The 20,893-nt window shown below is 52.9% G+C and overlaps 4 protein-coding genes across 4 annotated transcripts; 2 read left to right on the top strand and 2 right to left on the bottom strand.

The window, feature by feature from the left end:
• Positions 1 to 324: 324 nt before the first annotated feature.
• On the bottom strand, positions 325 to 4,102 carry N7462_005198 (DDB1/RSE1 family protein; the record flags this gene model as incomplete). Its single annotated transcript, XM_057076923.1, has 5 exons — positions 325 to 627; positions 695 to 1,141; positions 1,215 to 3,121; positions 3,206 to 3,891; positions 4,008 to 4,102. The coding sequence occupies 5 exons, from the start codon at positions 4,100 to 4,102 to the stop codon at positions 325 to 327; spliced, it is 3,438 nt and encodes a 1,145-aa protein (XP_056936428.1).
• A 965-nt stretch (positions 4,103 to 5,067) lies between these two features.
• cprA (NADPH--hemoprotein reductase cprA) lies at positions 5,068 to 7,237 on the bottom strand (the record flags this gene model as incomplete). The annotated part of the gene is made up of 2 exons (XM_057076924.1): positions 5,068 to 5,364; positions 5,447 to 7,237. 2 exons carry the CDS (start codon positions 7,235 to 7,237, stop codon positions 5,068 to 5,070), a joined length of 2,088 nt encoding a protein of 695 aa, XP_056936429.1.
• Positions 7,238 to 10,604: 3,367 nt separating this feature from the next.
• N7462_005200 (putative cell morphogenesis protein (PAG1)) lies at positions 10,605 to 18,859 on the top strand (the record flags this gene model as incomplete). The annotated part of the gene is made up of 5 exons (XM_057076925.1): positions 10,605 to 10,609; positions 10,749 to 11,544; positions 11,636 to 11,869; positions 11,972 to 15,289; positions 15,365 to 18,859. 5 exons carry the CDS (start codon positions 10,605 to 10,607, stop codon positions 18,857 to 18,859), a joined length of 7,848 nt encoding a protein of 2,615 aa, XP_056936430.1.
• A 970-nt stretch (positions 18,860 to 19,829) lies between these two features.
• On the top strand, positions 19,830 to 20,888 carry N7462_005201 (uncharacterized protein; the record flags this gene model as incomplete). The annotated part of the gene is made up of 2 exons (XM_057076926.1): positions 19,830 to 19,979; positions 20,148 to 20,888. 2 exons carry the CDS (start codon positions 19,830 to 19,832, stop codon positions 20,886 to 20,888), a joined length of 891 nt encoding a protein of 296 aa, XP_056936431.1.
• Between the last annotated feature and the right edge of the window lie 5 nt (positions 20,889 to 20,893).

The raw sequence follows: 20,893 nt of genomic DNA on the forward strand, positions 1-20,893 counted from the left end.
GGAGATGTATAACTCAAATGAATACCCCTGGTGAAGGATGCGAAAGATGCAAACGTTCTACCGTCTACTTGTTATAGCTCTGATAACCATCCCATGCACTCAAAATTCTGTCGATGCCTAGGATGAGAGACGAAACATGGAGGAAGTAAATGGGAGAATGCTCCAAGAAGCCTTGTTTTGCTAACCCAATCCTCTGTGTATTTGTAGATCATAAGCGTACCCACGTGAAATGAACTTCATACTCGCATGCTAGAGCCAGAATCCGCGTCCAATCTTCCCTTCCGTAGACATAATCCAAGGGAAGAATCAAACTCAATGGCAAACTCAATGAAGTCGCCGCAACGCTTCAATCATGCCCTTGACGGCCTGTACATCACCCGAGCCTACCTCGGTGACAATTTCCTCCTGGAGGACGGATTCGCAATCCAGAAATTTCTCAATAAGCTCGCCGTCGACGAAACGGAATGGTTTATCAGAAGAGCGAGTCAGCGTGCGGAAGGCGCGAAATTTGTCGAACGACAGGTCACCGAGAGAATCGACTCGGCTGGCGATGGCGGTTTGAAGTCTCATGAGGAAATCTTGATGCTCGGGGTTGATGAGCGCAAAGAGAAAGATTGAACCTTCGACCTATAATACGGATTAGATATTCAAGCACGTCGACAAAAAGAATGAAGGGAGACAGAGGAAAACGTACTGTCGCTACGAACGCCCGCGGAGTCACGGTTAGGCTGGCGAGTTGTTGGATATAGATCGGACGGATGCGATTGACCATCTCTCCCAATGAGATCTCACTCGTGGGGACAAGCCGGTGTCGATCTTGTTCCGTGACACCGTTCGTGTTCCGAGATAGGACGATCAGGTTGCCCTCGGCTTCGCTGAGAAGAAGCGTGTCATCGCTGACAGAGGCGACGGCCGTACTCCATACAGTTTGATAGTGGCGGCCGATTTCCTCAAGCGAGTCGTTGACACCATCCTTGCCCTGGACATATCTGACAATGCAGACACTCTTCATGAGGTCAGCGACGACAATCAAGTCGCCGACTACAGTCACGTCGATCGGCGCCGTCGACGTGCGGTAGCTAGCTAGTTTCTCGATCTTCATAGAGCCGAAATTATTGTTGTTCACCTTGTAAACGACAACCTATCAGGTACGAGTCAGTACGATCATCATCGGGATCCTGAAGACAAAACTTGTGCCAGTTTGAAGAACTCACAGTTTTCACCAGTGCGGCAATAATCCTGTCGCCCATCATGGCCAACGCTCGGCACGCGCCTTTCACAGGCAGCTCAGCAACTTGGGTCAACTTGCGCCCATGATCCACTTCAAGGACCAAAATCCGCCCGCGGATTGACCCTTCTCGGTCCTCATCCAAATATGCTGTGCCAACAACCCAACGATCCTTGGTCACTTCTTTACCCGTCTCATCCTTCCCAGCCGGGAACTCTGCACGAATCACGCTCTCAATAAGCTCGTCCTGGTGGAGTTCTAACACATCCAAGCGACGGAACATGATCTCATCGGCGAGCACGAAATGGCTTTTCACAATTTCAGCACCGTCCTCGAGCTTGCGGTCGATTGTGCCGAGTCCAAACGCTTTCTCGGAAGGGGAGTATGCCACACGTCGCACTGTAGACCCCATTGGCAGGGTCTGAATCTGGGTTGTGCGCTCCTTATCCACAAGGGCAATCTTGAGTTCGCGGGACGTGGCCACGGCAATGGACTCGGGGTACGCTTCTGCGTTCAAGTGGCATATGCGAGACGCGCCTTCGGAGTTCACGGCCGAGTATATAATCCGTCCCTCAGACCCATAGATCAGACTCGGGTTCTCGCACGTCGCGAAAACGTTATAAAGTCCGTCGCCACGGGGCAATTTCTTGAATGTAGGTTGTTCCGAACCTAAAATGAGCTTCATCATATCGGCTAAAACGTATGTCTCGGGGTTCAATGAGAATGTAGTGACACTGCCATCGGCCATGGAGACGAAAAGAGTAGGTGGGCTATCTGCAAGGACATCGGCCACCAGGACGGAACGAGGGAATGCCTCTCCTCTTGGCCCCAGTGATTGGCTTTGGAGCTCAGAGAGGTCATTGAGCCCCAGGATAGACACCTTGGCGGACTGCGGGAAGCCGGCGATACAAACGCCCGCCGGCTTCGATGGGACAGTTACGCCCGAGATTTGTTGGTCCGCACCAAGGTCCTTTTGTGTGATAAGCTGCGCATTGCTCTGGATATCAAAGGATGCAAGGACCTGCCCGCCAACGACAAGTACCAAGTTGTCATCGTTGGCTGAAGCAGCCGTGATCGTCTTTTGGATTGGAGGTGTCCATTCAAACGTGACCATGCCACCTTCAAGGTCTGCAATCAGCGCCCTCTTCTCTGTGACTTGCAAAATTCGACCTCCCGGTAAGTTGCCGGCGAGAAGAGTATTTTCGGCGAGAGAAAGGCCTAGGAAGTCGTCTAACTCTTCGACTTCTCCGTCGGGACTGAAGCGAAACACTCGTGTTTCGTCGACGAAAGTCACTAGCAGCGTGTCGAGGAAGCTACCCGTGCTCTGAGCCTGTAGTCCCCATAGATCTGTAATATGATTCATTTCGCCCAATATCCCTAATTCCTCCATACCCACGCCACTTCGAACGCTTCGTAGAGTTCCGTCATCAAAAGCTCCAGAACCAGTCACGATCCGAGCCTGGCCAGTTGAGAACTCATGCGTTTGAACATCACTGGTCCGGTCACCCAAGTCCATCAGGGTGAAATCTAGGATGGGCGCAATGTTGGACAGGGTCTGAATAATCTCAAAGGTGCCATTGCTGATTCGTAGAACCTGAGAATCCCCTTGATGAGATCCGACAAACAGCACTCCGCCGCCTAGATAGACTAGCACCGTGGCCCGGGACGTACTGCCCAGGTAGTCCAATTTCCAGTCCTCGACATTGCCCTCGCTGTTTAGCACAAACATCAAGAAGAACAAGCGTCCGTAGTCGTCGGCCAGAAGCCAGCGCTGACTGTCGACTTTCTCCCAAGCCACGAAAACAGTGGCCTCGTCAAGATCCCGTGAAATCATATCGTTGGCATTATCATCGATGTATTTGATAGATGTCTCTCCCAAGACAATAAGACCGCCTGAAAGTCCCAATAGTTAGCATGTATCGGCATAATGGATCAAAAATGCGATACGATAAAACGAGGGATGGAAGAAAAGCATACCTAGCGGAGCCGGGATAGGGATCAAATGTGAAGACCCCAAATCCAGCTCATGAGCAAAGACACCTCCCTCCAGTTTCTTCTCCTGGACCTCTTTGAAAGTTGCATCTGCGGGATTACTCGACGTCGCCCGGCTATACTCTAACTCGCGAATGCGTAGTCGCACTTTCTTCTGGTTATCTTCGTATAACAGCGCCAGCCACGGCTGATTCGACCCGGAATGTAAGAATGCCGACGACCGAACGAACAGCTCGTCGATCCGCGACGCAGTCGGCTCGCCCAGCTCCCCGACCTGGGGCGCGTCCGATTGCAGCGCCGCCTGCGAAACCCGGCCTTTCCGCTTCGTCGGCTCCACGATAGGTATCACCACAATCACGCCCTCGTAGACCTCCAATGTCATGAACCGCCCGCTCGGGTCGACTAGGCACCGCGGGTCGCTCTGCGATTCGCGCGATGACGGTTCCGCAATGTCCACGTAGCTGCGAGCGGTCTGGACTTGCCGTGTCTCGGGGTCCCAGGCTAAAGTGAAGTAATTGTACTGGTCTGTGCCGACGAAGAGATGATCGGTCAGTGAGTGGGCCGGCGCTGGCAGCCGCGCCAGCATCGTGATCTGTGCATAAAGCGCGCGGCTTTCCGCTAATGATAGACCATCTGGGGTTAGAGTGTAGAACTCCAGTCGGTTTGCTTTTCTGGAAGATGAAGAATGCCTATTAGTGATTTGTGGATCTCTCTTTTGTATATAGGGGAGTCGGAAGGGACTCCAAGTCATGGGAGCCAGGTTTGAACGATCGCGGCAACCACTCACGCAACAACCAGACAGTCTTCCTCCGCATTCATGAAGTTCAGCTTCACCGCATGGCGGATGCCACTGGCTCGGTGTATGGGTACTACATAGGCCATGGTGGTAAACTCGGGGTCTGGAGGCGGGCAATTCGTTCACGCAGGGCGGGAGCTTGCGCTCTGGTTATCGAGGGACTATTGCGGGGATAGAGAGTGTGTGATTCGACGGGGGCCTGATTCTTCGAGACCAAGCGGGTAGCGGGTTGGTCAATCAGGTCTCAGGTTGTCGATGGCACATTTCCTCGAGAGATGCCGACGGTTCTTGGTTTTTCTGCCCCTCTCAGCTGCGGCGAGAGAAAGATCGGAGTTGGGGAGGGAGGTTTGCCGGGCGGTGCCAATGACGACGTTTAAGTCCGCGCTTACAGCCGAAAACAGGCTGGACCACCTGTCTAGATTCGATGCTCAAACAGCGCCAGTGAAACAATACGACAATGATGGTGAGGTTAATATAGCTATGTATTCCCCAAATGAATTACACAATAAATAAATGTTGTCTTTTGGTTGTGCTCGGCTCGACCACCTCAGCCACCTTCAGGCCATGTACAATATAAATAAGATAATGGTTGAAAGAAGACTGAAAAAGGATTGGAGACATACTCTGTATATAAATATATGCTAGCAAAGACAATTCAATTTCAATTATTGGATATTACCCTAGTAAGAATGATATTTTTCAGGATGTTATTAAATTCTTTTGTAATTTTCAAACCAAGTCTAGCTCAACTGTTATCATGCCCCGCCCGAGCAGAAACGCTGCAAGAGCTTCCACGAAAAAGGAAGAAAGGGAAAAGAAGGGGAAAAAAAGTCCGCAACTTGGGTTGAGAAAGTGACAATCAAAGGAAGTGGATGAAATGAGGATAGGAAATGCTGCGCATAGACCAAGCCGCCAACAAGAATAGAAAAGGGGGACTATTCAACAAAACAGGGCCGAGAATATATATGCGGAATCATCTAGACGTGAATGTAAATGGCAGGATGAAAAAGGAATATGATAAATGAGAAATGAGAAAGCAGCAAATCATCAATCATGACCAAACGTCCTCCTGGTAGCTGCCGCTGCTGCGCATGTGCTTGACCATCTCCTCGCCCTTCTCCGCGGGCATACCGCGCTGCTCGGCGATGATGTGGCCAAGCACCAGGTTGACCTCCCGGGCCATGTTGGCGGCGTCACCACACACGTAGAAGTTGGCCTTTTGCTTCAGCAGCTCACTGACCAGCTGGGCGTTCTCTTTCAGACGGTGCTGAACGTAGACCTTCTGCGTACCCTCACGCGAGAAAGCAGTGATGATCTTCAGAGAGTCACCCATCTGCTCCTGATAGGTCTAAATCAAGTAATTGAAGTCAGTATATCGGATCAAAGGCGGATTCGAATCATGCAGATGAATAGCGAGAGAAGTATCATACCTTGAACTCATCCTGGTACAGGAAATCCTCGTCACGCTTACGGCAGCCGAAGAACAGAACAGTGGTGCCGACCTTCTCGCCCTTGGCGGCCTGGGCAGCACGTTCCTGAATGAAACCACGGAATGGAGCAACGCCGGTACCGGGACCAACCATGATGACGGGCTTAGATGGGTCGGAGGGCAACTTGAAGTTGGAGTGGCGGACGTGAACGGGGACATGGATACCATCGTACTTGTTGCGAGGGCCGGTGATTGAGTAGGTCAGACCGTGGGGATCCGGAGAAGGATCTCCATTTTGCTTCTGCTTGAGGGCCAGGAGGTAGTTGGTAGTGACACCCTTGACCATGTGCGAGGCACCTGGGAGGCGAACGGACTCGACGACAGCAGTGATACTGATCTTGTCCTTCTGAACCGCAGACGAAGACGAGATAGAGTAGTACCGGGGCTGGAGCTTGTTGAGGCCCTCAATCAGGAGCGAGAACGGAACGGCGCTGAAGGTCTCGGAGGTGATGCTCTGGAGCGCCTGGGCGATGTTGAAGCACTGATTGGTGATCTTCTCGTGGAAATAATCCTTGTCGTTACCCAGGCGAACAATCTCCGCCTTGCTCGCCTCATCGGGAGCAAAGGCAGCGAGGGTTGAGACAAACTGTCGGGAGACGGGAGCACAGACTTCCATGTAGTAGCGGACGGCAGCATCGTAGGTAGTCGGGGTCGGAATGGGAACCCTGGCAGTGACATCAATACCCTTGACGTTGATAACAGCGTCGCGCTTGTCCTCCAAGCCAAACACTTGCAGGAAGCGATCGACCTCGGCACCGGCGTTGGTGGGCCAAACAGCGATGTGGTCACCGGTCTGGTAGCTGAGATTGCTACCAGCGATGCTGATTTCCATGTGCAGGCAGTTGCGGTCCTTGACGGTGAACAGCTCGTGGGATTCGACAATCGGGGCAATGTACGGGTTGTGGGCGGAGAAGGGACCCTTGGCACGACCCTCGCGGTGGGCGGCGGTGGGCTCTCCCAGATAGACGGACTCATCCTCGGGCGACTTTTCGTCGTCCTCGGTGACGGAAAAGACAGGTTCGTAGACCGCCTCACGCTCCTGCAGACCCATGGCGTCGGTCAAGGCGGCCCACATGGGCTCCTTCCAGGCGAGGAAGTCCTCCTCCATAGTGCCGGCACCGTCGTCACCCTCACCGGCGGAGCCAATGCGCTGGGCACCCATCTTAGTGAGGGCGGCGTCAACCTGACGGACCATAGCGTTGTAGTGTTCATAGGTGTTGTTACCCAGACCGAATGCGACATACTTAAGGGAGGACAGCGGCTGATCGTCGGCGGAGGCGCCACTCTCAAAGGCCACGTCGTCTCCGGTGAAGAACTGGTAGAATTCAACGGCGTTGTCCGTCGGCTCACCCTCACCATAGGTGGCCAGCACGAAGAAGGCGACCTTGTCGTCAGGGAACTTGTCCAGGTTCTCGTAGTCGTAGTCCTCGATGTCGGCGACCATGGTCTTGAGACCAAAGCGCTGCGAACCTTCCTTGGCGAGACGCGAGGCATAGTCCTCGGCGGTACCAGTCTGCGAGCCGTAGAAGATGACACAGTTCTTGCCGGTCTCATCCATCTTTTCCACGATATCACGGGTCTTGCCACTCTTGGCGGCCCCGTTCAGGGCGGAGGCGGAAGAGGCATAGGGGTCTTTGGGAACGGCCCAGTAGGTGCCCTTGGTGAAGTAGGCAATGCTACCCACCAGCAGGACGATCAGGACGACCAGGTCCAACGTATCGAGTTGCGCCATGGCGGTTGGGTTGGAACAGTCACGGGTGAGGAGGGGAGGAGAGGAGAGGAGAGGAGAGGAAGAGAGACGGCGGCCGTCGGCGGGCGACAGCGGTGGAGCGCGGGCGGAGACAATCGACCGTGCCGGGTCGTCTCAGCCGGGTCGTCTCAACGAGGGGAGAAAATTCCACGGCGCAGAATCTCCCGAAACAGACAAAACCTCCGGATGCTCCTCACAAGACGGATCTCAAGTTCGTTCTAGAATTGCTTTCTGAGGCTTCCAGATAATGTCCAGCAGATGATGCGAATGGGACAGTCCCTACAACGAGACAAACAAAACCCACGAGGCCAAGTGGTCTGACCCCGACTATCACGGGCTTCCGGTCGGACAAAAGTGGAGTCGCCTTCACCTGCCGAGCAAATAACACTTTACCGCGCCTTGAGAGAAACAAGGGGAGGTTTGGAAGGGGGAAGAGAATCAGACAAATGGAGAAACCAACAGGCGCAATCAAATTGAGAGAGGATATAAACAGAAGAGGGTGCGAAGACGGGAGGAGAAAAAGTGCAACTGTCGGAATATACGAGTTCTCCAGCCCTACTACATGTAGTATGGAGTATGTCCCGTCCGGAGGTATAGAGCCTGCCAGATGAAAAAAAAAAAAAGAAAAGAAAAGAAAAGGAAAAAGGTCGAACCGAATGAACCACCAGAACAGAAAGAAGATCGGAATTTCCCAAAAAGACGGAACCTGACAGCGTCCCCGTCCTTTTATATATCGATGGCCTTGTCGTCTAGCGCGATCCGGTCCCGTTTACCGTGGAGGGCTCAAAGCAGCAGAACTCTCCGATCGCCCTCGGCTGGGCGTTTTCAAGCTCCGTGGGGCCGGAAAGCGATCTCGGTCAGTGGCAGACGCGGCCTGGGGGAGGAAGGCAATAGCACAATCGCATTAATTGGACAACCGGACGGACCTGGGGGATGTTTTTGGCAGGACGATGAGACTACGAATCAGGGTGCCGGACCAGCCACATCCCCAGACCCTCGACCCCGTCACGCTCCCGTTGGGCCCCCAATGACCCTCCCCCAAGCCCTCAATCCCTCGGGTAAAGCGCCCATTCGGCAGGCCCGCCCGGGAGATCGAACTGTTCACTCACGCCCGATGTTGAGACCGCTGTGAATTGTAATCTGTAGCTGTACTTTGTCCTCCGTACCAACAAAGTACGTAACACTGGATCCCCGACTATCCCGACTATCCCGACCATCCCGACCATCCCACTATGCCACAAATCCCACGAGGCAACTCTGCTATTATGCTATTATGCTATTACACTACGGCATACGCGACTCTTCGGTACCGACCCCAGAAGACTCTGCCCGACTTGCCACCTTGCCACCCCCGGAACCAGAACCAGCCGCCAGGATTTGAGGGCTTCCGACAGAGAAGGTATTGTATCAATGCGAGATCAACTGTGGGATACTGAGGACGGAACCCACAACGTACCCCTTCGTCATGGGAGCCCCGCCGAACCCGGGCTCTGCCAGTTGCACGCGAACGATAGGGAAGCGAGTATAGCGGACAGTTAGATCTGAACGGAGTCTGCTCCGCCCTCCGGACCCAAAGTACCCAGGGCACCCAGGGCACCCAGCAAGAACCCCCGTCCATCCTCGACGGGGACTGCGTATCCCCGCGCTTCCTCTTCCGCGCCCGACCGATTTCCAGCTGGTCAGTCGGGAGAGAGTGCGGGTCAGTTCCGCGGCGCGCGGCTCTCTGGTCTCTCTCGTCGCCCATCATAGGGAGTCAGATCAGGAACCCAGTGATACAGATTCGACAGGTACATATAAGTCATGAACTATATAGGTCCCAGTCAAATCCTGCTCTCACAAGATCTTGTCCATCGAACTGCCCACAATCAGCCCCTTCTCTCTCCCTGTGGGCAGACGTTGTAGGCATTGTATATGCAGGAAACCTGGTCGTGTCTCAACTAGGCACGACGAATTCTTTGATTCGAACTTTGATTCTGTTGTTCTGTGATAGAAATTCTCGGTTTTCTTGGATTCTTGGAGGACCGTTGACGATCGTAGTGGAGGAGGAGGACGAAGAAGAAAGACCACCGAGTCAGTGACGGGAAGCACGCGACAGTGACCATCCGGCCCGGATCCGCCGGTGGGGAAAGCCCAAAGAGCAGCAGCTCAAAAAGTGGCATCGGGTTCTTTGGGCTGGAACCTCTTCGTCTTTTGAGTCCTCTGGATCACCGACGAAAAGACCAAATCGAGAGTCCACGTCAATGGAAGATGCCCGTGGATCTCTTCTCGCTGGGGAGCCGACGTTCGATGTCTTGTCTTGCAATAACATCATCGATTCTTAGGCTATAGGACTCCAGATGGGGGACCGATGATCATCGGTCCTTTTTTTTTTTTTCTTTTCTTTTCTCTTTCTCTTAGATCCAGGGGACTTCTCGCTGCAGCCGCCGTCAAAAATCTGCCGAGTGCCAGATGGGAGCTCTTCCTAATAAGCATGGGTGACATCCCTGCGACCGATCTATATCCTGGCATTCTGGGGCGTGCCACATCTTCATGAAGTGCTATCTCTGTCATATGAGGAAGTCGAAAGCCTGAATCAACAGAGCATGGACTATTCCACCGACGCTCCACGAGTGGCTTGTATCTTCCCACCATGGGGTTCACGTTTCACGAGGAGAGCCCGGCCATTCGCAGCACGAGAAATCAAAAGAAGCCCTCAGGCGAGCTGCCGTTGAACAGGCCGCCATCACCTTGTTTTTGCCACTCGCGTAGCTTTTGCGTCGCGGAGCCGAGAAGATATATATAGAAAACCAGATCCGTACCTTGCATAAATGAATCTTGTCAGACGAGGAGAAAAATGGAAGGAGGATCTCTACCTGAAGCGTCCCTTCTCGATTGTCCGGTTTGTCTACAGAGTAAAATGAGAGTAGAAGTCGTTCGCCTTCAGTGCTTTGGGCGTCTTGTTAGCCACGCCTGGTCTCCAACTGTAGCCCACAAATCAATCCGGTCTTGTTGGAAGTCTCGAGGAAACATTCAATAGGGTGGATAGAGTGGATTGAAATGGGAAATATTCCATAGGCGAGCCAGCTCATCCTGTCCATCGACTCGTCTCGCTCGGATCTGGAGGTGGCCATCCATCGCGCAAGGAGGAAAAAGTGGTTCCCCGTGCGCCCCGAATCAACATCCCAAGCTTGCCATCCACCTCCAATCCAACAACCTTCACGTTCTCCTCTCCCACATCACCCCTCCCACCCCCTTTTCTTCTTTTTCTTTTTCTTTTTCTTTTTTTTTTTTTTACCCTTTCTTACCGGGACATGGATTGATGATGCATTGCTGACTGCCTCCTGCTGACACTTTTGACACGGCAGCCTGCATGAGGTTTATCCCGCAATGACTCGTTGACTGGTCGCAACGCCAGTAAGTGTATCCCCAATCAGGTGCCTCCTTCAGCCCCTCGAGTCGCGGCGTGCCCTCGGTATACGACCTGGCCAAGCCCTCTCCGTCTTTGAATTAAAAGCGCAACGGGTCGTACCCCTTTCGCTGACTGGCTCTTCGGGATAGTGGCATCTCATCCGGCCAAACCTGCTGGCCCCGGCCAGCAATCGACGCTGCCCCTCATCCCTGACGACCTCAAGTCTGCGTCGCACCACAACCTCGCGTCCCCTTCGGAGCGCCGCGGTGGCTCGCGAACTGCCCAGTCTACTCCAATGCACAGTCGTGAGTCCTCCACGGTCCGTGGACGAGCTGCCGACCCTTCCGCCCTAGCCCCGACCTCCCTCCAAACCCGCCGTGGCCATTCGGGCTCGAAAAGTCCAGATGTCTCCTCGGCCAGCCGACCGGCCGGATATGACGTGGGATTGGAAAGACGACCGTCCAACTCTTACGGTCACCACCGCCAGACCTCCATCGTCCATGGCATGCAGCACTCCCGCAACCCCAGCATGGCCGGCTCCACCGCCTCCACCAGTCCCTTGAGCCCGGAGCTGATCGCGTCGCTGGGTCGTGGTGGATTCGACGAGGCCACCCTCCCGACCAAACTGGACCAGCTCGACTCGCATTCGAATTATTCGAGTCCGGCCACGATGACGGCAAGCCACGGACTGGCCGGCACGCTGAGTACGATCGAGGACAACGATACCGAGGAGGCCAAGATGGGGAGCCCGGCGAGTGTCGTGCATAAACGTATGAACTCCGGAGGGAAAGGCGCCGGAGCGACGGGGCGACGAGATCGATCGCATAGTCGCTCACATTCGAAACATCATTCGGAATCGAAGACGGTGGGCGAGTATGCGTTGCACCATTTGTTCAACTCGGTAAGAAGGAATACAAACATTACATCCTGGCCACCCGTAGAGAGATACACCAAGAAAGGTCGCTAACTATGGAGCCTTCCGATCATCATAGTTCGTGGGACAAGCGGATAGCAAAATCAATCAGGCGATCGTGAAATTGGGCGAGTCAGAAGCTCCGGTGGAGGAGGTTTGCGGACCGGGAGCAGACCCCAACTTCGACCAGTTGATTTCGGCCTTGGGTCATATCGCGAGACAGAAACCTAAACCGTTGATTGATACGATTATGTTGTGGCGAAAGGGCAAGGGAGATGCAGCAAGTACCGCAAGACACATGACAAACGACCTGGTACGTCACCCCCGCATGGAGCTTGATCGCTCAGGCTACCATATCAGATAAAGCGAGGCAAGAACTTTCTTTTTTACTAACGACAATTATGTCCCACTGTAGCCGAAACCGATGTTGACGGAAAATGGTGTGCTCATGCGTCGCAACACCGAACCAACTCAGGCTCCCGGGGACCAAACGCCTACTGATCGATTGCAACAGCCAACACCATTCCTCGGCCGTCACGACGATATTGCCTTGGTTGAACGTCGGGCTACTGTTTCAGTGTACTTGGTTTGCAGAGTTCTGATTGAAATCTTTAATCAGAGCAATCTTGCTTCAATCACACTTGACATGGCAGACCGTCTGGAAGACATTGTGTTTGGCCAGATCAAGACAGTTGATCCAGATCAGATTTCCGCCTCCCCTCTGCGCATGGCCAACTGGAGAATCTACGGCCAACTCTTGGGCATCATGAGTGAACAGAATTTTACCAGCGTCGCCAATCGTTTCCTTGCAGAGCTTGAAAAGTATCAAAAAGATGAGGCGGCCCGCGGTCCTTCTCGTGATGGCGATGCGAAATCCGAGCTTCTCATTCTGGGTATGAGATATTTGCGCCTTCCCACTAGTCCCGAAGGCTGGCCTAAAGCTTGTGACTTTATGCGGTCTATGGCTCGATTGTTTGTCAATGCTCACGGTCAAAAGATCAAGCAAGCGTATTGCTACGTGATCGAAAAACTTCTTCTTCCCGTGGCTGCAAACCCGATCGCTGACCTCTCACTTCCTCGATGGAAGGAGTTTTTGGATCTGGTGCAGCCGCGTCTGGCGCAACTTCTCACGAAGCCTCGTCACTGGGCTGCCTCTTTTTCTTTGAATGTGTTGCTGCTATGCATCTCTAGTAAGGAGACGTTTTCCTCTCAATGGTTATCGATGATATCGAGTTTGCCAGCCAAGTTAAAAGACCGTCCAACCCGTGCTCCAGCTCTCCAGGCCATCTGCCGCCTTGTCTGGACCTACTTTTTCCGCTACTCGGACTCCCCCACCACAACATTGCGCAAGGTAGAGGAAGTAGCAAAGATTGCACTGCCCACTGGAAGACGGACATACCTCAGCGCAGAGCCGGCCTTTGCGGACCCGCTGATCCAGTTGATTCGAATGATTGGATTCAAGCACCCGGACGTTTGCTTCCGCAGTATTATTTTCCCCTTGATCAACTCCGACCTGTTCTTATCGGGCCGCGAGTTGAAGATAGAACAGATGGAGCCCGAGAAGATGGTTATTGGAATTCGTGCCTTCTTGGCTACCATGTCTGATCTAGAGACGAGCGATCAACTTTGCCCTCCTTTCCCGACTGGCTCTTTGCCAAACCCATTTATGGACATCCCAGCACCTATTAATTTCCATCGACCTCAATTACTTGCAGAACCTAAAGTCGGAGCTGCGTCCCAAAAGACTGTCCCGTCTTCGCCGTGCCCGGTCAACATCTCAAGGTTGAGTGATAATGTCAAGGAATATTATCTTCGTTTCTGCGAAGTGCTTGGAAAAATCACAATCCTGTGCGACAATACATTTGGCGGACAGGCAGTCTTGGACGAAAAGTTTGGCGGAACAACACCTAAAACACCTATTACAGAAGCATTTGGCTTTGGAAGACGTGATGACCATTTAAGTACTTTGGACCAAAAGCAAGGGTTCTATGACCTTCTTCATGTCGCAGTCCAAGCCCTGCCGCGCTGTCTTTCTGATCATATCCCCTTCAATTCTCTGATCAACCTTCTCTGTACCGGCACTGCCCATGTCCAATCCAACATCGCTACCTCCTCAGCCGAATCGCTCAAGGCTATCGCCAGACAGTCCCATGCCCAGCAAGTCACCATTGGATTTGCAAGATTCATCTTCAACTTTGATGCCCGGTACTCGACAATGTCTGACGAGGGAATGCTCGGCCCAGGCCATATTGAATCTACACTGAGACTGTATGTTGAGCTGCTGCGAATTTGGATTGATGAGATCAAGCAGAAAACCAAGGAGGCGGCGTCAGACCAACTAGAAAAATCTACTTCTGGCAGTCGAGCCCTGCACCTTGACTTGTCAAGTGTTCTTGCCCATGTGGAGGAAATCGAGTCTCATGGCCTCTTCTTTCTCTGCTCGCAGTCTCGACGAGTTCGGGCCTTTGCTATCAACGTTTTACGACTCATCACCGAGTTCGACAGCGCACTCGGGAAGGAGAACACACGGATTATTCAGATTCTCGAAGCTGACTCCCAACAGATCTTGGATTTGAATGACGAACATCTCACAGTTGCTGAGAGGAGTCGGATTCAGAAGGGAAAAAGACGCAGTGCATCACAGAATACTCTCATTGAGCTATGCAGCAGCGAAGTTTCCTATGATTCAACACTCTGGGCTAAAGTATTCCCGAACATTATTCGTGTCAGTTTCGAGGCTTGCCCTTTTGCTGTGACTCTTGGTCGAGAGATTGTCTGCGGCCGCCTGGTCCAGATGCATAAGATGATTACATCGCTTGCTGAACGTACGAGGCATCCTCAATACTCCCCGGTAGACGTTTACCAGAGCCGACCTCTGGGTCGAAGCAACATGACGGCGGAAATTTTGGTCGAGCAATGGAAGCTGTACCTGGTCATGGCCTGCACTACTGTCACCAGTGTTGGAGCGCAGTCCCAGAGCCAGCTGGCGAATGCGCAGCACGCTCGTAAGGCCTCGAAGGGAGCACAGTCCTCGGACAAGATTAGCTCCGCTCGGAGTCTGTTTGCGTTCGTTATACCTCTACTCGGTGCTGAACGAGATTCGATCCGGAACGCCATTGTGGTGGCACTCGGCGCTATCCACAAGAATCTCTACCGTACTCTTTTGGAATCACTGCGGTATGCAGTCACGACCTGTGACGAGGAGGCCAAAATTCGCATTGGGACACACCACCGCACTCCCAGCAGTCCCCAAAGAAATCGAAACACAGACAGACTGCGCACTGAAGTGACGCACGTCTACAAGCTCACGTCTCATTTCCTGCGGGAGCCAGAAGTCTACAATGACGATTGGATTGTCAATAACCTCATCACGTACGCAAAAGACATACGGATATTTTTGAGCGACTCCGAGGTCCAGAACGATTGGGAGTTCCAACGATTGCGCTTTCACTACTGTGGCCTGATGGAAGAACTTTTCGAGGGGGTCAATCGTACCAAAGATCCCTCCCGATGGATTCCATTTGAATCCCGCAAGTCCGCCTTTTCCCTTATGGAGGACTGGTGCGGGTATTCGCCCAACCAAGCCCAGATCTCCGAGAGAGAAGAGAATATGCGCAAACTTGCCATGGCCCAGCCGCACGAGGGTGGAGAAATGAGAAATACCGCCGCAGCTATGGAGATTGAGAAAAGAAATCTTCGCGCAGCGGCCCTCAGTGCGATGGCTTCTCTTTGCGTAAGTACTCATATTTATCACTTTTTATGATTGAGGTTGTTTGAACCCCCTATCACTGACCTAATCAACTTCTAGGCTGGCCCGATTAGTATCACAACGGAAAGTGGGTCTGTACTCCAATTCGATGTCGGACGCATGCTGTCGTGGATTGATATTATTTTCAACACTATCAGTGACAAGTGGCATACGATTGGCCGTCGGGCACTGAAAAATCTCATTATCCATAATAAGGAGCATTCATACCTGATGGAGCGGTCTATTGAGATGTGCTATGTGACCGAACGTCCCAAATCTCTGGAGAGTTACTTTGAGGTTGTCACTGAGGTGCTTATCGAGCATCCAGACTATCCACTTCGCTTCTGGAGGATCTTAGGCGCAGTGCTGGTCACACTTGGCAGTGAGAAGCGTGAGATCCGTATGAAATCAGCCAAGCTGCTTCGCAGGCTGGAAGAGCGTCAACAGAAGGATTCGCGGCTTCAGGACTTTGATATAAGCATTTCCGATAAGACAACTGCGGTATACAAACTTGCCCAGTTTGAGACGTCCAAACGCCTTGCGAACCAACACGCTGATTTGGCGTTCACCCTGTTCTCGGAGTTCTCGCTGCATTTTCGTAATCTGCGCGCAGATAGCCAGCGGAATATGGTTGCTGCTATATTACCCTGGGTTCAGATGATGGAGCTGCAAGTGGATCCGAATGGCGGCCCAACAGCTCGATCGTACATGCTTTTGGCGAATCTTTTCGAAATCACAATCCGTTGCAGCACTGTGCTTCCGAACCAAGTACAAGCCCTGTGGCAAGCGTTGGCAACGGGGCCTCATGGTGGCAATGTGCAACTAGTTCTCGACTTTATCATCAGCCTCTGCTTGGAACGCAAAGAACAAAACTTCGTTGACTATGCTAAGCAGATTGTTGTCTTCTTGGCGGGGACTCCGGCTGGGTCAAAAGTGATCGAGTTCTTCCTTCTGCAAGTGGTACCTAAGAATATGGTGCAGGAGCGCAAAGATGTGACCTTACCACCCCCGGATATCAAGACGCTGCCATATGTTGCTGACCTCGGCACTGTGCTACCAGTGGGTAACAAGCAGGCTGGTCTCTCGCTTGGACAGGTAGCGCTCATTTTTCTGGTGGATCTCATGGTGGCTCCCGTCACTCTGGTTTTGAGTGATGTGATTAAACTTCTTCATGTCGTACTTATCCTCTGGGATCACTATACTGTCACCGTTCAAGAGCAAGCGCGAGAAATGTTGGTCCATCTGATCCATGAGCTGGTTGCTGCCAAGTTGGAGGATGATGCTCCCGCGGAGGCTCGGCAGTCCATGGAAGACTTTGTGGAGTCAATTCGCAAGAGTGACCCTGCAGTGGTCTGGGAGTATGAAGAAAACCAGAGGAAAGAGGAGGAGGCAGATGATCGACGCGTGCCTCCATCTATGGCCACGGTGACGCGTGATGTGGTCAAATTTCTCAGTTTTGCTTATGAAGGCGTTGGCGATCTATTGGCGAAAGAGGCGCTGAACTGGGCGACCTCTTGCCCTGTTCGCCACCTTGCCTGCCGCTCGTTCCAGATCTTCCGGTGTATCTCGACCTCATTAGACTCGCGAATGCTGGCGGACATGTTGGCTCGCCTGTCCAATACGATTGCGGACGAGGAGACCGACTATCAAACTTTCTCTATGGAGATTTTGACCACTCTGAAGATCATCATCGGTTCATTAGCACCAGTGGATCTCTTGCACTACCCCCAGTTGTTCTGGACAACGTGCGCTTGTCTTAATACAATCCACGAGAGCGAATTTATTGAGAGTCTTGGCATGCTGGAGAAATTCCTCGACAGAATTGACCTCGCCGATCCTGTTGTGGTTCAACAGCTTATTGAGGGCCAGCCTCCTAAGTGGGAGGGTGGCTTTGACGGCCTCCAAGATCTTGTCTTCAAGGGTCTCAAGTCGTCTGACTCATTCAGTCGCACCTTGGACGTACTTCATCGCCTGAGTGGTTTGCCAAACAACGACCTCATTGGAGATGGGACTCGACAGCTGTTCACTATTCTGGCGAACCTGCCGTCTTTCCTTGAAAGCTTCGAACAGGGGTTTACAGATCCGAAGCCTATTATGCATGCTAGCTTGCTGGCGCGTGTTGCGGAACATGAACATTGCCCTCGTCTCGCTGCTTCGCTATTTGGCTTCGCCAATCAGCAATACAAGACGGAGGGTGTCTTCCTGGACCATATTATTACCGAAATCAAGTCTTACTATTTCCCGCAACTCGATTTCCAGTGCTTAATCTTCCTGATGGGCCTTCTCACCAACACAAGCGATTGGTTCCGTGTCAAGACCATGAAGATACTGTGTGTCTTGATTCCCGAGGTCGACATGCGTCGGAACGAGGTCACCTGCCACGGCCCGGACTTAATTTCTCCATTGCTGCGACTTCTGCAGACCAACCTGTGCCCCCAGGCTTTGGAGGTGCTTGACAATATCATGACTGTCTCTGGTAACCCTATGGAGCGCCATCATCTGCGCATGAGTATGGCCTCGGCGACTTCGTCTCGTGCCATTCGCAAAGAATACGAGCGGATCCAGAGCTTGTATGGTATTCCCGAGGAAACAGGATGGTCAGTTCCTATGCCTGCGACACAGTCCACCATGACTCGCAGCAACGTCCATGCTGTCTTCTACACGTGCGCCGAGGCCGACGACATGAACGCACAGGATACGATGACACCTGATGTGGAGTTCCATGCCGACGAGTACAAGGACTCTTTCTTCCCTATGCGGGCGGACACGATGAAATCCATCGACACGCAGACTGATGGCAACATGGGCGATATTGTCCAGAAGCTGGACAGCCTCGACGACTTCTTTGAGGAGACCGAGTCGAGTGTTCCCAGTCTCAATTCCGTCGCTCCGTCGATGCTACGTGGCTTCACTGGAAGTTATGTTGACACAAATGCCCACCTCTACGACCAGCAGACCGCACCAATCCTACGCAAGTCGCTTGCTCGAACCGGCTCTTCCTCTTCTTTCCATAACGGGCTTGCTGAATCTCGTCCAACCAATTTCCGCTTTGACGGGCCTGGAATGCCCTCTCCTGTGACCCATAGCCATAGCCATAATCCTTCTCAAAACCTCCAACCTCTCCGTCCGGTTTCACACACTCGCTCCGTCACTTCTCCTGCCAACAACCTCTTTGTTCACACCCAGCAGCCAGTGCCGCACCATGCTCCCTCTGTGGGCCTGCATGAGTTTGCCTTCCTTTCCGACGACGAAATCGACGAGGCTCATTCGGACCTAGACGAGCGCCCGGTTGGCAAGAGACCAATCCACCCTCCTTTGCCGCCCATGATTCGCAGTGCGACTGATGGCTCTCACTCTCTCGAGTCTATGATCCGCAGCGGCATGCGACGACTCACCGGCGGGGCAGCCAATAACCGAGAGAAAGAACGCCAACGCGATCTCCTTCGCGCCCAACATCGTGCCATGGTTCAAACCGCAAATTCACCCCGGGTACCAAAAGTGCCCGAGGAGTACCTCGCCGGACCGACTAGCCACCCAACATCTCCACGGTCATAAGTCACGTCGGTATTTCCGAGGGGATGATAGAATTCTCCATCCATCTTTGCCGCCATCTTCTCATCATTTTTTTTCTTTCCCATTTTTCCATCTTCTCTTCTGCTGTATTCTCAGCCTGGGCATTTCTCGAGCGTTTGGCATATCCGACACCATGATCATACCCTTTTCGCCTGTGTTGCCTCCCTGCGTTGATCTTTGTGATGCGTTGCTTTTTTGTCGCGTTGATCTGTTTCTATCTGAATTTGGATCAAGATTTGCTTGTATATTATCACTACATGGCCATTGGGAAGATACGTTCGAGGGCGTTCTTTGATACTAGGATCATACTTCGAATCTGACATGGAAGTTTCCTTCATTTGACAATGTGCCATACAATCAATTCCCGTGACCTGTAGTTTCCCCATATCCAAGCGGACAATATCGCTGCACGTGATCTCCCCCACCCTCCACGGGTTTCCCCGCAGTTTCGACCGTATTCGCTCCCCCTGGCATTTCGGAAAGCCACGGCCCTGCGGAGGATGGCCATCCGAGGTGTGAACGACCTGTTTAAATACCCTTGAATACCCCAGTCATCCAACCCTCTTGGTCGCTTGCGCGTTCTTCATTACTCCTAATGCTCTGCTATCTTCTATAAACCCTCTCACCACATCCTTCCTCTATCTCCCTTTCCCACTGGTACGCATGATGAGTGTCCGATCCGCGTCTTCTCTCCCCAGGGCGGCTCACCTCCACACTCGGGCCAGTCGCCGACGCTGGCCGTCTGCTATTAGCTCGGCAAGGTCAGCCCGAGAATTCTCAACTACCCTCCAACGCGACGCAACATGGGGATTTATCGGATTGGGGCAAATGGGTACGTATGGATGAACTTGGTGGCTATTCGCCCCTTGTTTCGCTGTGTTTCGTAGTGTCGAGAATGGCATGAATCCCCCTGGCTTATTCCGTCAACTCATGTCGACCGACAGGCTACCACATGGCCAAGAACCTGCGCGCCAAGATCCCCGCATCCGATATCCTCATCGTGCGCGACGTCAACGAGGAGGCATCGAAGCGCTTTGTTGCGGAAGCCGAGGAAGGTCGAGTCGAGATCGCCGAGAATGCGCGCGAAGTCGCAGAGAAGTCGGTGAGTGATGTGTTTTGAATCTCGACCAACCCAGTGTGGCTTCATGCTGTACCCTGTACCCCAGCCCGGCGTGATCCACGGCCCCACACAAACTACGCACGCTAAGCCGTGCTCGTTTCCGGATGATGTCAATGCTAACTGTGGGTCGTTTGCGTTTGTGATGAATAGACCGTAATGGTCACCAGCCTTCCCGAGTCGCAGCATGTTATCGAGGTATTCCACTCGATCCTGAAACATGGCGATCTTCCACCGTTGGAGCAGGAACGTTTATTCATTGATACCTCGACCATTGATCCGGTGACCTCAAAGGATATCGCCAATGCCATTCACACAACTCGAACTGGCCGATTTGTTGACGCCCCAGTTTCAGGAGGTGTCGTTGGTGCGCGTGCTGGTACCCTTTCATTCATGTTCGGTGCATCTTCGCAGACAGGGCAGCTACTAGACCGCGTGCGAGGTGTTCTCACTCTGATGGGTAAGAAAGCCTGGCATCTCGGTGAACCCGGCTCGGGTGTTTCTGGTAAGCTCGCCAACAACTATATGCTAGCCATCAATAATATTGCGACGGCCGAGGCGATGAATCTGGGGATCCGATGGGGCCTAGACCCCAAGGCCCTCGCTGAGATGATCAATTCTTCTACTGGCCGCTGCTGGCCGTCAGAGGTCAACAACCCAGTCCCAGGCGTGGTGGAGACTGCTCCGGCGTCCCGTGGGTACGAGGGTGGATTTGGGGTTAGCCTCATGAATAAGGATCTTCGTCTGGCCCTCGCTGCAGCTGAGAAATCCGGTACTCCTCTGGCATTGGGAAGCCAGGCACGCGAAGTGTATAATGCCGTCGAACAGCTTCACCGGGGCAAGGACTTCTCAGTGGTTTATCAGTGGTTGCAGGGCAAGTCTGAACCTCAATAGTCTCT

Source organism: Penicillium macrosclerotiorum (assembly GCF_028827735.1).
Source record: "Penicillium macrosclerotiorum strain IBT 26536 chromosome Unknown utg000003l_segment0_segment0, whole genome shotgun sequence".
Lineage (NCBI taxonomy): Eukaryota > Fungi > Ascomycota > Eurotiomycetes > Eurotiales > Aspergillaceae > Penicillium > Penicillium macrosclerotiorum.